Genomic DNA, 15,434 nt, shown 5'->3' on the forward strand with positions numbered 1-15,434 from the left:
ACCGGTGTTGCTGCTCTTAAATATTCTTTCTTATTAAGTAAATAATTATACCTATTTTAATAACAATTTTTATTATCATAGCATAATCACAAGAAAAGCTTATCGAAACATTCTACACGTTCACGAAGTACGTCTGAGATCAAGTTGTGAAATTTAAACACTAAACCTAAATCCTTGGCTAAAGGAGTTTCTTCGCAACGTTTGCAATTTTTGTAATAAGCAGATCTAATTTGTGCGAGTTCCGGACAAGTGGCGCAATAGATTATTGTACTTGCACCTTGTTTCTGAAATAAAATATGTTTTTATAAGCAATAATTGCATTTCAAATTGTATATATTCTTATTAAACTTACAATGCTCTTGGACAACGGCGACATTATCGTATATAGCGCTTCATATGGCCACCAGTTCTGGCACAATCCAGTTTTAATGAAAGAACCAGGATGAGCACAAAATATTGATTTACGTGAGCCTTTCCATTGGCAATTCAAATAATGCATTAGTAATACACCACAGAACTTAGATATGTTGTACGACTTGATGGAAGTATATTTGCCTTGAGGTAACGAAATGTCGTCCAATAGAGGGCGAGGTGAAAACAATTTAAGATGTCTGTAATGTAGAGAATAAGTTACTTTATAAAATTCGTATTAAGATATGATCAAATCAATAGACGTACATTTTTATATAAAAGAAAATGATGCGAAATATGAAATCAAAATTTCAGTTGTGTCGTAGACCCCCTACTTACTTGATATTGATTTCCTGTAAATTTCTAACTGTAGTGAAGTTTAGTATTAAAAGCTTAAAGTAAAAACACGTGTTAATTTATTTATTAACTGAATTTAAATGAAAACTACTCAAAATAAAATTTTGTATCTGTTATGTAAAACAACATCCTACAACTTACAAAATTTTATAAACATATATAATATTTTTTTTACTTCATATGTACTTTTATAAATAATGTATATGTTTTGATATTATAAGATAGTATCATGTAAGTTAATAGGTACTATCAGTGTATGTGTTGAGATCCACTATCGTGGACCCCCATTTTCATTTCATGGATCCCCAATTTTTTTTTTCGCTGACGCAGACCCCTTTGCAGGTTGTTATAGACCCCCAGGGGTCGATATAGATCACTTTGGGAATCACTGATTTAAAACATAGTTACGAACAGTTATATTCGCACAGATCTTTCAGGTTAACTTCGATACCTATGTATTTTATAAGTATTTTCTACTTCATTTAAATTTCTTTATCAAATAAGCATAAAATATAATTTATTTTAAAAAGATAATATACTACTCGAAATTTACTAAAATATACCTAAATAATAAGTTTTGCCAAGGGGTGATATAGATATTTTCATGTTTACAAAAATAAACATTTTTCATGTTTATAAATAACATTATTTTTAGAGCAATTATTTGTTTAAATTATATAAAACTTAGAACCTGTGTGACTCCGAAGAGGTGATCACAACACGTGCGTCGGAAGCAAGAATATTTCTAATACATTGTAGTAAATAATATTGACTCAAAAAATTGACTTGAAAAATAGTTTCGAGTCTGTCCTCAGTCAAAGACCAAGGAATTCCAAATGTCGCAGCGTTTAAAATGACTATATCAATAGTTCTAAAAAGAGAATAAAAATGAATTTATCGTGTATTGTTATAAATATACATAATTATGTTATAATGTCGATTGCACAGGGGCACACAGTGTGCCTGTAAAAGAGACTGGGTCGAGGCAAAGCGCGGCGTTTAGTTCCGCCATTAATGATACAGCGTGAAGCTGATTTAATTTAATTTTGATGAATGTAACGATCAATAAATTTATTCAAAATGTGGTCTGTATCTGAACAAAATTGACATTTACTTGTGTTCTTTGATTATGTCGTCAGCACAACGCCTCACGGATGCCAGTGACCCTAGATTGAGCTCATATGGAGTCACGAGATCTATGTTGGTACAAACATTGTTGGCTACTCGGTTAGCTTTGTACATATTGCGACAAGCCATGAGCACTTTGCAGTCTCGCATGTTCAAACATCGGGTAATTTCTGTTCCGATTCCGCCACTAGCACCGGTTACTAAGCAAGTTTTACCAGCTAGGTTTAAGTTTTTCACCAACTGTAGAAAACGTTGTTAGTTTCTTTGCCTTATTTATAAAATATTATTAAAAATCGAGAATTACATAATTAATAAAATTCTAATATTATTAGCATATCGTATACGTTAGGTTAGAAATTAGAACATTTGATTACCGTTTCAGCGGAAGGGCCGAGCATAAATCGGTAATCACTAATAAGTCGAATATATTGTTTCAATATCTTTACCCCATTTTCTTTCCATAAAATTTCACTAGTATTTCTTTTACTTAAAATTAAATTAAACAAATTCCTGTAAGTAAACAAACATTCGCATTTTAATTTTATCCACATCTTTTTCGATTATAGCAAAGCATATAAACAGTAATAAGCTTACCAAAAATTAAAACGTTTATTAATTACTACAAATAACATGTCTACACATAAATAATATGATAAACAACTATATTTCATACATATATATTTATTTATATATGTACCTCAAATCCCATTTTTATCACATTCTAAAAACTAAAGAATAAATGTCTTTATGTTTCTTTTGTCTAAAACTTTAACCAGCCAGTACAAATCAATGATTTGTAACGACTGTAAATTTCACGAACATTTCATTTTATAGATTTAGTAGCGGACCTGGGTGGCTTCGCCCGCTTGTACTACACGAATAGTTATTAAATATATTAATAAATTTATTTTCAATTTAGGCAGTCAATTCTAAAAAACCACAAAACACGTGTTCAATGAAATATTTTTAAGAGTCTGAATTTCAAATTTTATAAAATCCGGTGCCGATTTAAAAAAAAATAATACAAACTTTCAACTCCTATTTCATCCCTTTAGAGTTAAATTTTTTAAAATCCCTTCTTAGTGGATGTCCAGATTACGAAAATAAACATCTGTCCAAATTTTACGTTTCTACGCACAGTGGTTACGGCTGTGCGTGCGTGTTACCTCAGTCAGTCAGGTACATGTCCTTTTATATATATATATAGATTTATCATAGATTTTGATAGCTTTCTTTCAATAACTATAAGAAGAAAAAGTTATATTACATTTGAAATTCGAATCAAATAAATTAATAAATTATGATCATATAAATTGTGTACAATGAGGTTGTGTTGATAGTTAAAATTTAAAAGATAAAATTATTTTCTCCTTTTTAAATCGTTTAAATAAAAATATTTTTGCCTTCAATTTATTTTTTACTTTATAGTTACCAATGGCTAGATTTCTCAGACTAGATGTCACATTATTTTTCTAATTATTCTCGGCAAACCCTTTCATTTGATAGCCGTATTTTATATGTTCCGCCATATTAGATTTAGAATAACGTCACATTATTTTTCGAGTTACGGTTAACGACCCATTTCATTTAATATCTATATTGTAGAAGTAGACTAAATAAATACTCGGCTTAGAATAATATCACATTATTTTTCGAGTAGCTCTCAACGAGCCCTTTCATTTGATACCCATATTGTAGAAGTACGTTAAAAATAACTATTTCGCCATCTTATATGGTCCGCCATATTAGACTTAGAATGACGTCACATATTTTATCGTGCATTGTCATCCAAACTAAACGTGGATACAAAACTTCAGCTTAATCGGTTGAAGATATCTACTTCAAAATTGGGCTCAAAGATTTCACCCGAACATACATACATTGCAAGTTAAAATAAAAGCTTTTAAATATAAAACATTTGTGTATGTTAAAGTCCAATAATGTACTACATTTATTTTAATTACTTATCTTCCATACGCTATTTGTAAAAGCTAATGTTTTACCGTAATACTTTTAAAAGATCACTATCACGTAGTTCTCTTATGCCCAATGTTAATAACCAATCCTAATCCAAAAATTGCTACCATAGATTGAAATAGACAGAGATGGAGGTAGGCATGCAGGTTAGTGATTGGACAGACATGTCGGACAGTACGAGATAGACGTTAACTGGAGATAGGAGATACATTATTAATATTGGGCGTTAATCATCAACATCAGAAGTGGGATACGCACGAAGTCTTTATATCTTTGTGTGTATCTCATCGCCCCAAATGTGGTATTCTCAAAATTTAAAGCTATTTTTTTTCATAAAATCATTGTTGTATTTCATAAAGTTTAAATTACTATCGAAAAATAGAGGGACTACCTACTTTAGTAATAATTTCATTATTTTATAAACTTTATTGTGATTTCATGAAAACTTGAAGAATGGATTTGAGGATGAATAATAAGCAGCTGTCAGGTTAGACCGAGCAGAAATGCAGGTCTTTGTAGCATCTTTGAGTAAGTTAACCACACTTTACAATTTTTATAAATTTTACTCTTAATTGGATTTGAATTTTCAATGTGTAAAATTAATTTATTTACGTCTAACAATATTGTCAGAAATCGGAAGCGGTTAATGTTTAAAATAAACACGATAAAAACACATAACGTCTATATGTTTCTAACGTACTCGGATAGAGGCTCCACGTAATTACAATAAGTGACATGTATCACTCAATGGACATCTTCAACAATCATACTTTTGCATAAAAAGGGAGATAAGAGTAATATAAACAATTATAGACCTATCAGCTTAATCCCGAACTTGTATAAAATATTCATAAAAATTATACTAGAACGCCTGACCAAACAGTTAGATGGTAATCAGCCTATAGAGCAAGCTGGCTTCCGATCCGATTTCTCAACAATTGATCATATACACACTGTCAAGCAAGTAATAGAGAAATGCAACGAATACAATTGCCCGTATTACTTACCCTTCGTCGACTATAATAAAGCATTTGACTCCTTGAAGCATAGCTACATATGGGACTCATTGAGAAACCAAAGGGTTGAGCAAAAATATATAAAAATAATAAAGCAAATATATGAAAAAAGCACAGCAAAGATACAACTTGAAAAAACAGGAAATCAATTCCAAATTCAGAGAGGAGTTAGACAAGCAGACCCGCTGTCACCCAAGATATTCAACTCAACGCAATTCTTAGAGAACATCTTCAGGCAACTCAACTGGGACAACTTCGGCATCAATATCAATGGAGAAAAGCTACACCACCTGAGATTCGCAGACGACATAGTCTTGTTTGCAGAAGTTCCAGACACTCTACAACTAATGCTGCAACAACTAGCATCAGAAAGCAAGACTATCAATGAATACCAGCATAACCAAATTAATGACTAACATGACCAAAGTCAAAATAGAAGTGGAGGAAGAGATTGAATATGTCAACGAATATATATACCTGGGTCAAGTAATATCAGTAAAGGATCTGCCAAATAAGGAAGTAGACAGACGAATAAATAACAATTGGCAAATATACTGGTCCTTCCGTGAAATAATAAAGAGTAAATCAGTGCCCATTTCAGAAACATCTAAAATATTTAACACATGTATCCTCCCATGCCTCACCTACGGCTGTCAAACTTGGCCACTATCACAGAAAATTGAACACAAGCTGGGAGTATGCCAAAGAGGAATGGAAAGGAGCATGATGGGCCTGAGATTGAAAGACAAATGCAAAGCAACCAAAATCAGGAGCATTACCAAAGTATCGGATGTCAAAGTAAAAGCACGAACTCTGAAGTGGAAGTGGACTGGTCACATGATGAGATTACATGCAGGAAAGTGGACCAAAAAAGTCTCAGAATGGTACCCAAGAAATGGGAAAAGACGGAGAGGGAGACAGATTAAAAGATGGGAAGACGACCTGCCAATGGGGTGGACCGTCTCCACAGCACTAGACCGGCACAAGTGGAGGAAACTTGAGGAGGCCTATGTCATAGGACAGCCTGACCTGGTAGCTGACACTAGTGGAAATAATAATATTGAATAATAATAATAATAAAAAAAAACATTAGAAAAAAATTAACATTTGAAAAAAAAAATTAACATTTGAAAAAAACCGAAAAAAAGAAAAAAAAAGGACAATTTCAGTTAATATTCTATTCTATGTGAGTAAAATTTTTTATATATTGTGTAAAATGTTAGTTATAAGTAAAACAAATTTTGTAAACAGGTCAGAGGAAATAAAGGCTCTTTTTATTTTATTTTATTAATTTATTTTATCACTCAATAACAACACTACACACTAGATACCTTCCAGATTTGCAGATGTACTCATGAGACGTCGGGTCCAGTGTGCTTTCCTCCAGGAAACACGCTGGAAGGGCAAAAAGTCCCGTAACATCGGACAGGGTTACCGGCTTATATACACTGGGTCACCTATAGGTAGAAACGGTGTGGCGGTAGTGCTTTCTGAAGAGCTTCAGAATGGGCTCTTTGAAGTTGACCGTCGCTCCGACCGCTTGATGCGGGTGAGGGTATGATTGAGGGCTTTACCACAAACTTAATCAGTGCCTATGCTCCCCAGGCGGGATGTAGCGCGGCCGAAAGGGAGACATTTTGGGAGCAATATGAAGGGGTTCTACTTGCTATACCGTCTACCGAAGTGGTCTTAGTTGGGGGGGACTTGACCAGACGGTGTCATATGGGCAGGGTAACTAACTGTAAGGTCATTCCAGGCGAAAGCCTAACGGCCCAACATCGTCTTCTTGTCATGGACTTTAACGTCACTCCGAAGAAGAAAGTAGCCGAGAAACGTAGCCCTCGGATCAAGTGGTGGTTGCTGAATGGACCGATGCAGACCGACCGACCGGCAGAGGTGAAAAGTCATAATCTTTCGACTACCACCGAGACTGCTCAGAATGCTTGGGATCGGGCCCAGTCGGCAATCATTGCGGCGGGCAGGCGCGTTCTTGGCCTTTCTAGGGGAGGACGTGTCATCGACAGGGAGACATGGTGGTGTAATGACGAGGTGCAGGAGGTGACTCGTGAAAAGAAGGCTGCCTTTAAGAAGTGGCAGGAATCCAACTCTCCTGAAGACAGACTGGAGTACACAGTAGCTAAACGTGCCAGTAAAAGAGCTGTAGCCAGAGCCCGCAGTAAGAGTTTGTCACCATTGTATGACAAACTTGAAACTGTGGAGGGGCAGAAGCTCATTTACAAACTGGCACGTTTCCGGGATAAAGCGACGCAAGATATCGCAAAATGTCTGTGAAGGAGAGGTGGAGAAGCTACTTCCAGGAGTTGCTGAATACTCAGCACCCATGCAGTCTTCATCACGACCCACCGCCTAACCTCGGACTTATTGCCCCAATAACCCTTGACGAAACACGTAATTGCCTTCGACGCATGAAGAACGGAAAAGCGGTGGGACCTGACGACATTCCGATCGAAGCGTGGAAATCGTTGGGCTCTCTTGGTGTGCTCATGCTTACTGACCTTTTTAACCGTATCTTGAACTGGTAAGATGCCGATGAAAATCAAAAGAAAAAAGATGCTGATCAGTGGCGGCTTAGCATTATTACCCCTATTTACAAAGGAAGGTGCAGTGTTCAAGATTGTGGTAGTTATAAGGGCATTAAGCTTATGAGTCATACCATGAAGCTCTTCGAGCGCATGATCGACCTCAGGCTCCGCCGAGAGTGTACTGTCTCTGCGTCTCAATATGGATTTCAGCCAGGATCGGGCACCATGGACGCCATTTTCGCCCTCAGAACTTTGATGGAGGCATACAGGGAAAAAAGGAGAGCTCTGCATGTGGCCTTTTTAGATCTGCAGAAGACCTTTGACTGTGTGCCTCGTCAGTGTATCTGGTGGGCATTGCGATCCAAAGGGATCCCTGAGGCCTATATTGAGATTATCAGAGGCATGTACCACGATTCCGCTTCTATGGTTAGGACTGCTGTTGGCGACACTAGACCCTTCCCGATTACAGTGAGGGTTCACCAGGGCTCGACTCTTAGTCCGTTCTTATTCAATGTAGTGCTCGATACTGTCTCGGCTCACATCCAGGACCAGCCTCCATGGCTGATGATGTATGCCGACGACATAGCACTCATTGCCGAGAACCGACTGACGCTGGAGCGTAAAGTGAACCTCTGGAAGGGTACGCTTGAGAAAGGCGGTCTTAAACTAAATGTGTCGAAGACAGAGTACATGGCCTGCGGGAGCCGGGACTCGAGCACCATCCTTATAGATCCTGAGCCAGCCGTGAAGTCGGAGAAGTTCAGGTACCTTGGATCCGTTATGCACGAGTCTGGAGGCATCGATCACGATATCCATGGCCGGATAAGCGCTGCCTGGGCCAAATGGCGGGAGGTCACTGGTGTGGTGACCACAGTATACCGCCCAAGCTCAAGGGGCTGATATACAAGAGCATCGTCCGACCGGTTCTTTTATACGGCAGCGAATGTTGGCCAGCACTATCTCGGCACACTCAGGAGCTTCACGTCACGGAAATGAAGATGCTGAGATGGATGTGCGGCGTAACGCGGTCTGACCGCATACGCAACACATTCATTCGAGGTAGTCTTGGGGTTCGTGACGTAGCGGATAAGCTCCAAGAGCGTCGCTTGTGATGGTTTGGCCACGTTACGCGCCGGCCTAAGAACTATGTCGGACGCAAGTGCCTTGCTATACCAGTTCCTGGGACGCGGCCTCCTGGACGCCCAAGGAAGCGCTGGTTGGATGTCGTGATGCAGGACATGAGAGCCAATGGTCTGACCACCGAGGACGCAAAAGATCGTGCAAAGTGGAGTAGTTTGACTAGCAAGGCAGACCCTGGCAATAGCCGGGATTAATGCCAGGAAGAAGAAGAAGACACTAGATACCTTCCAGTCAGGGCTGCCGCCTACAAGCAACTGTGTCCGTTTGACACAATTCCATTGCTTTTATTGTCTTTTTCACCTAAATCTACCCACTTTTACACGAATATGCTAACAATATTTATAATCTTAACTATTTAATAATAAGTAAGCGGATATCAGAAAATGATGATTTAATTATTTTATAATTTATGTTAGTTGATATTTACTTTAGTCGTATATAATAATTAGATAATTCTTTGGCTTTGGTACTGCAATAGTACCATTATTATTTATTACTTATTAGCTGTAGTTATTAGTCAACAGTCAACACCACAACAACACAAATTTGTCAGTTTGACAAGTGCGCCGTGTGGTGACTGGTGCGATCAAACTCTTTAACGTAAAGCAATAATAACTTTAATATAGTTTTAAGATATTTCCTATTTAATGACATTAGTTTTAGTAATTTGTTAAATATATTACATTGTTAATGTGATTTTAATAAGACAGAAAAATTTCCGTTATGATGGCTGGTTCAGCTTTAAGAAGGCTAATGGCCGAGTACAAACGTAAGTTCTGTTTACATATTACTATCAAGCACAACTTTGAAATACTTTGTTTAATACTAAGCAACGTAAAATATAAAAAATATTGGAGAATTATATTTAGATAATATATTTTATATTCCATACCGTGTGCGGGATACAGCGTGAAGCTGATTTATTTTTTATATTTAATATAATCAATCGTTCATATGGTAATCATTGTTAATGATTATCTGTTAATATCCTTCCATAACACTAGATTTACCAGACCAGTCATTCTGACTGGTCGTCCAACTTCAATTCAAAATTATTAGAGACATTAAACATTTGCTTTCCAATTGATGTTATGACTTTTGTAGCTATAAGTAGAGAATATATTTTATGAACTTAATTTTACTTTATATATGTCATTAACAAATATATATATATATATATATATATATATATATATATATATATATTTAATTCTATTTATACCAGTACCAGTCAAAATGACTAGTGCATGTTTCTATGAAGATATGTATGATTTCGGGAGAATCATGAGACCGTGGAAATACAAATAATGCCCCTATGCATCTTTTGTTCATTACTTTATCGTAAATGAGCCGATTTAGGTGATTACGGTATCTTTGCGATTTTTTTACGAGTCCTTATTTCAAGTGATCTCCAAACGTAATCATTTACGTGTATTTGAAAATATTCGAAAATATATTCTTCAGCAAGTAGCCTGCATATAGTGAGCCCCTTATAATGTCAAAACGAAATAAAGTTTCTACATATTTAGAAAATGCAACCAGCATACCTCAGAATTGTTCAGATGTGGAAAGTGAATTATATGATAGTGACGGTGAATTATTAGATACACAAATTGGTCCATGATGAGGAAGTTTTTGATGAACACAATATAGATCATTCAAGTGACAGACAGGAAAATATTCCAAACAAACATACGGGACGATGCAAACGATTTTCTTCCAGTTCTGAAGATGAAGGTGAAAGTAATGTACCAAATAGGCAAACTGAAATTGCTGCAATTTGGACGAGAATTGAAGAAGGAGGTATTGTTGATAGATTACCAATTCATAGTACTTTCAAGGATGTACACGGGCCAACAGCACATGCTAAAAGAAACATTATGAACGGAAATCTAAGTAGTGCGTTCCTATTATTGATTGACAATCATATTTTAGAAAATATACGAATTTGTACAGAGTTAGAAGGCTCTCGAGTTTCGGGGAATTCCTGGACAATTACGCAAGAAAAATTGAAGGCATTTCTTGCAATATTTTATGCACGTGGGGTATACAAAGGAAATACTTTGAGACTTCAATATTTGTGGAACAACAAGTGACCATCATTTTTTATATTTTGGACATAACCGGAATCAATAGCTAGATATTATACAAAAACAACAGGAGAAAATATCTCACGGAAAGATTTTTTATATTGATTAGCAGAAGAACTTGCTTTCAGAATATCAGACTTCAAGGCAAAAACCACATGAAGCATGTATACCAACTGCAGATGGCACGGTTTCTGTATGTAAATGGTGTCAAATAGGATACTGCAATAACAATAATCTACATATGTAGACACTGTGAGCAACAAACTGAAAAAGATTAAATGTCTTGTTATTTGACAACATCCATAAATTCATTTGTGTAAAAATATTTTATTTTTGAATTCATTTTACTAATTTTTGAAAGTAAATAAAGACTGGAATTACGATGAGCATTTTTTCTTATAACCAGTCATATTGACTGGTTAAGGTAGAAATAGGTATATCTAAATTGCTGGTAAATCTAATGTTAATTTGATGTCAAATAGAGGAAAGGTTGGTTTTTTTACAAGTAAAGATATATTACTATACTATACAATAATATATTTTTATTATTATATATATATAATTTAGTGGGTAGAAATAAAATAAATTAATATATAAAAATGACAGACATTTATAAATGATAGTATTAAAACTTATTTTCAGAACTCACATTGAATCCACCAGAAGGCATTATAGCAGGACCTGTAAATGAAGAAAATTTCTTTGAATGGGAGGCTCTGATAACGTTTGTATATAGTCACCGTATAACAAATTGTAATATGACAAGATTTTAATTAATTTAAAAAGATATTATAGATTCATGTAAAACATATTACTTTAAACATGCTAGACTCACCTTACATACTTACTGGGTAGTATGAAATGAGTAATCGCCAAGTATCTGTCTCTCTATCTGAGATATTTAAGTTTTGTTATTATATTACTTCTATATGCCGCAGCACTACACTATTGTGCGCTTTAGTAGGAACTTGCTTCCATGCGCCACACAACTGTGGAATGGCCGATCTGTAGCTCCTCTGGTGTTACAGGTCTGAGGAGGGGTCGTGGGCGGCGGTGATCACTTACCATCAGGTGACCCGTACGCCCGTATTTTTAATTACTTTTATCTGTAATCTTCTAATATGATTTTTTACTACATTATCAAAATTTCTATAAAGATGTTTTTATTGTTTTGAATTGCAAAATATGACCATTGTCGATATTTATAATAATGTACTTTGAGCATTGATACATAAAGCTAATTATTTGTCTTACATATATGTTCTTGTAACAATACATTCTTTGTACCTATGTTATGTAAGTACTTGTTATCATCATTTTAAAACTCTGTTAAATGTGAAGTAAGTGAATTTACTCCTTCAGAAACACCCTTAAATGTTAAATTAATTATTGATTTGGGTAAGGATTCATAATATTCTTTGTAAAATAACTGTAATGAATGCATATTAACTCTACACTTTTAAATTAGTTACAGTGGGTAAAAAAGTATTTGCACACCTAATTTTTTTGAAGTTACACCTAGAAAATGATTCACAGAATATTCAATCACAGAATGATTTCAGTTAATTATTGTATCTAATAGCTTAATCTATGTATAATTAGAATCGATTATTAAAAATTCTTAGAAAATAGAAGTAAATAAATGAGATGGTAAAAACACCTTTTCTTAAAGTCAAATAAGTATTTGCACACCAACCATTCCCTAGATACAATGTTATTCCCGCGACATTTTGTCACTTTAGGTTAAATGTGAACATTGTATGTATACATGTGAACATCGGGAGACGTATTTTAATAACGAGACATTTGTTTAGTGTTCAGAAAAAATCTTGAAGCCAACATGCCGAAAGAATTTGAACTGTCGTTATCGACGCGTGAAGAAATTATTTTACTCCGTAATGAAGGTTGAAGTTTTTTTGTAGATGTAACTTCAAAAAATTAGGGTGTGCAAATACTTTTTTTACCCACTGTATATATATTATTAACCAAATGTATAATTGGTAAATATACAGTTATTACAAAGTACATGTAGAAAGGATGTTTCTAGATATTTATATATAGATTTATTTCAAACAGACAAGCCAAAGAATCTATGTATTTACTAGATATTTCTTTAAAGATCGAGTCGTTCTTCATCAATGTGTTGAATAATATAGCAATTTATTTGCCTCGCCACCAGAGCGAAGAAACAGAAATATATATTTAAATAAATATTTTATTTTCTGGGGTGGAGATCGAACCCACAACCAGTCGCGTTTACAATCACACTTTGTGTCCATGCGCCATGGGTGATAATTACATAATATCACAGATGTTGTAAATATGTTATTCGTTTTCAGAGGACCCGAAGGCACTTGCTTCGAAGGAGGTATATTTCCAGCCAAGTTGGTGTTTCCGCCAGACTACCCCCTGAGTCCCCCCAAGATGCAGTTCATTTGCGAGATATTTCATCCGAATATCTACGCGGACGGGCGCGTGTGCATCTCCATCCTGCATGCGCCCGGCGACGACCCCATGGGGTACGAGAGCAGCGCCGAGCGGTGGTCGCCCGTGCAGAGCGTCGAGAAAATCCTGCTATCTGTCGTCAGCATGCTGGCCGGTACGAACTACAGACACACTCTTGCTTCTTTGAAAACTGTTACTTTTGCTTTGTCTTTATTTTTCTGTGTTTATGATATTTCTGATTAAACAATTTCATCTTGTTTTCTTATGTCCTTTGAATTTCTTAACGTAAAATAGTTTCTTAGTGAAAGACGGCTCGAGTGCGGTTGCTCGGATATTTTTTGTAGACATGCATAATATGTATTATACTTTGAATAAATATTTAGAGCCCAATGATGAGAGCGGTGCCAATGTAGACGCAGCTAAAATGTGGAGGGAAGACCGCGAGCAGTTTAATAAAATAGCAGAGCGTATGGTTCGGAAAACGCTGGGCTTGCCGCCACCCGAGTAACGCACGCCCTGCGACCACCTGACCTCGCAGGCCGCCTGACCTCGCAGGTGCCACACAGCATACGCCGCGGATAGTGCCTAAACGAACACCAATACACATACCAATACACATATTACATGTATTTAGAATACGGTAGTTTAATCGCTAGCAAATTATACAATATTTAAGTAATAAATGTTTAGTTAAGTTTGCTGACACCCTGCAAAGATGACATCAAGTAGTAGAGCTATAATGTTACATATTGTTTTACTTGTTTAAACTTGATATGTATATCGAGAATAGTCCTCGAAGCCCAACCCAGTGCGACTGATACCGTATATAATATAATATATTTACAAATGTTATATTTTTATATCGCGAAATGAAATAACTGAAGCCGCAGCAATCTAAGAATAAATAAGTTTTAATAAGCGTTATGTACCATTGTGTTTTATTTTTCATTTGTATATCAAATGTAAAAAAGCAATTAAGTATACAAAAAGATTTGAGCGTTGAGTTCTGCCACTCAACACGCAATGCCTCCAGAATTCGACAGAAAGTAGAGAGCGGAGTGTCTTAACATGTGTCCAGTGTCTCTTGCTGTGTGCGGGATAAGGCGTGAAGTTGATTTATTTATTTTTTTACAAATAGGTTATTTACTAGAGGACATTTTGTATTTGACAAAAAAATATCGAATTAAACAGAAGAGAACTAGGATGTGTTTATTTCGTTTATAATTTGCTTCAATTTAATACCAATTTTTAATTTAATAATAAAACAGTAAAATTTTCAATCTGTACATTGAATATATTACCAACTAGCGGACCCGGCCCGCTTGAACTATACGAATATTTTTATTAAATATATTTATGAAATTATTTTCAGTTTTAAATAGAATTGATGAGAAAATATAAGCCTATATAATTAAAATAAGCTAAAAAAGAATAATAAGTGGAGATTTATTATTAGAAAAAATATCTGAGTAATTAAAATGAAGAAACGAAAGACGTAAAAGTAACGAAAGGAAATTCTTAATATAAGAAAAAGTACCTAAAGTTTTCTGTGCGGGCGTACTTAGATACCTACTTAAATTGGGTAATTTTTTAACCGACTTTGTAAGAAGTAAGGAGGTTATAAATTAGACTGTTTTTTTTTTCACGAACAATATCAAATAAAAACCCAAACGATTAAAGAGTATATAATAGAGATAAACATAAACCGACTTTTTAAACAATATTTAAGGGACAATATTTTTGTAAAAAAGGTTTTTTATGTGTCTCATAAGGTTGAGTCTAATAGTACAAATATGAGAGAGAAAAGTATCCTATGTTCATCCCGAGACCCTCCAGTATCTCTATATGAGTATTTTATCACAATTTAATTAGCGGTTTGGCCCTGATTGCGTAAAATACAGACAGACAGTGTTACTTTCGAATTTATAATATAGGTAAGGATAGAACATGAATCTATGATTTATAAAGTATTTGTCTGTCTATTTGTACAGTACACTCACATCTTCTGAACTACTGGATCGATTTGAATGAAACTTTTTTGTTCTGTAGCTATTAGGTCTGGGGCAGGATCCAGGCTACATTTCAGTTTGAAGACTTCCACATCTGATGTAGAACCGTAATAAAATGCCAATTACCACAAAACAGAAGTTGTTGAGAGTGATAAGTATTTTAGTGACATAGTAAAATTGAAGATCTAGAGTGTCTTATCACTAGGATCCCTCTGTCTACCCAGCTGCGTGTGAGATACAGCGTACCTTCAAAAAGCGCCTTTTTTTCCACCCTTAAGGCCGGCACCTAGGCTAGGCTGTAGTAGCCGACCTGTAGCT

General features: G+C 35.4%; 2 protein-coding genes across 2 annotated transcripts; one reads left to right on the plus strand and one right to left on the minus strand.

Moving 5' to 3' along the window:
• Positions 1–86: 86 nt before the first annotated feature.
• LOC146526753 (WW domain-containing oxidoreductase-like) lies at positions 87–2,605 on the minus strand. Its single transcript, XM_085206128.1, has 5 exons — positions 2,594–2,605; positions 1,883–2,136; positions 1,460–1,639; positions 353–611; positions 87–284 (listed from the first exon to the last, which is right to left on the minus strand). The coding sequence occupies exons 1-5, from the start codon at positions 2,603–2,605 to the stop codon at positions 87–89; spliced, it is 903 nt and encodes a 300-aa protein (XP_085062254.1).
• A 6,501-nt stretch (positions 2,606–9,106) lies between these two features.
• On the plus strand, positions 9,107–14,035 carry Ubc7 (ubiquitin conjugating enzyme 7). The gene is made up of 4 exons (XM_085206711.1): positions 9,107–9,341; positions 11,305–11,386; positions 13,002–13,261; positions 13,491–14,035. The coding sequence occupies exons 1-4, from the start codon at positions 9,296–9,298 to the stop codon at positions 13,613–13,615; spliced, it is 513 nt and encodes a 170-aa protein (XP_085062837.1). The 5' UTR covers positions 9,107–9,295; the 3' UTR covers positions 13,616–14,035.
• The last annotated feature ends 1,399 nt before the right edge of the window (positions 14,036–15,434 follow it).

Source organism: Heliconius melpomene, chromosome 21 (assembly GCF_056956725.1).
Source record: "Heliconius melpomene rosina isolate 202511_hmr_F chromosome 21, ASM5695672v1, whole genome shotgun sequence".
In the NCBI taxonomy this organism is placed as follows: Eukaryota; Metazoa; Arthropoda; class Insecta; order Lepidoptera; family Nymphalidae; genus Heliconius; species Heliconius melpomene.

What these genes read in the sequence shown, in the direction of transcription:
- LOC146526753 (XM_085206128.1), bottom strand. An exon ending in ACCTCTTCGGAGTCACACAG is followed by an intron (nt 612 to 1,459) that starts GTTCTAAGTTTT and finishes TCTACATTACAG; the next exon opens with ACATCTTAAATTGTTTTCAC. An exon ending in CGCCGTTGTCCAAGAGCATT is followed by an intron (nt 285 to 352) that starts GTAAGTTTAATA and finishes ATTTTATTTCAG; the next exon opens with AAACAAGGTGCAAGTACAAT.
- Ubc7 (XM_085206711.1), top strand. Translation starts at nt 9,296, where the DNA reads ATGATGGCTGGTTCAGCTTTAAGAAGGCTAATGGCCGAGTACAAAC. An exon ending in GAATGGGAGGCTCTGATAAC is followed by an intron (nt 11,387 to 13,001) that starts GTTTGTATATAG and finishes ATTCGTTTTCAG; the next exon opens with AGGACCCGAAGGCACTTGCT. An exon ending in TGTCGTCAGCATGCTGGCCG is followed by an intron (nt 13,262 to 13,490) that starts GTACGAACTACA and finishes ATAAATATTTAG; the next exon opens with AGCCCAATGATGAGAGCGGT.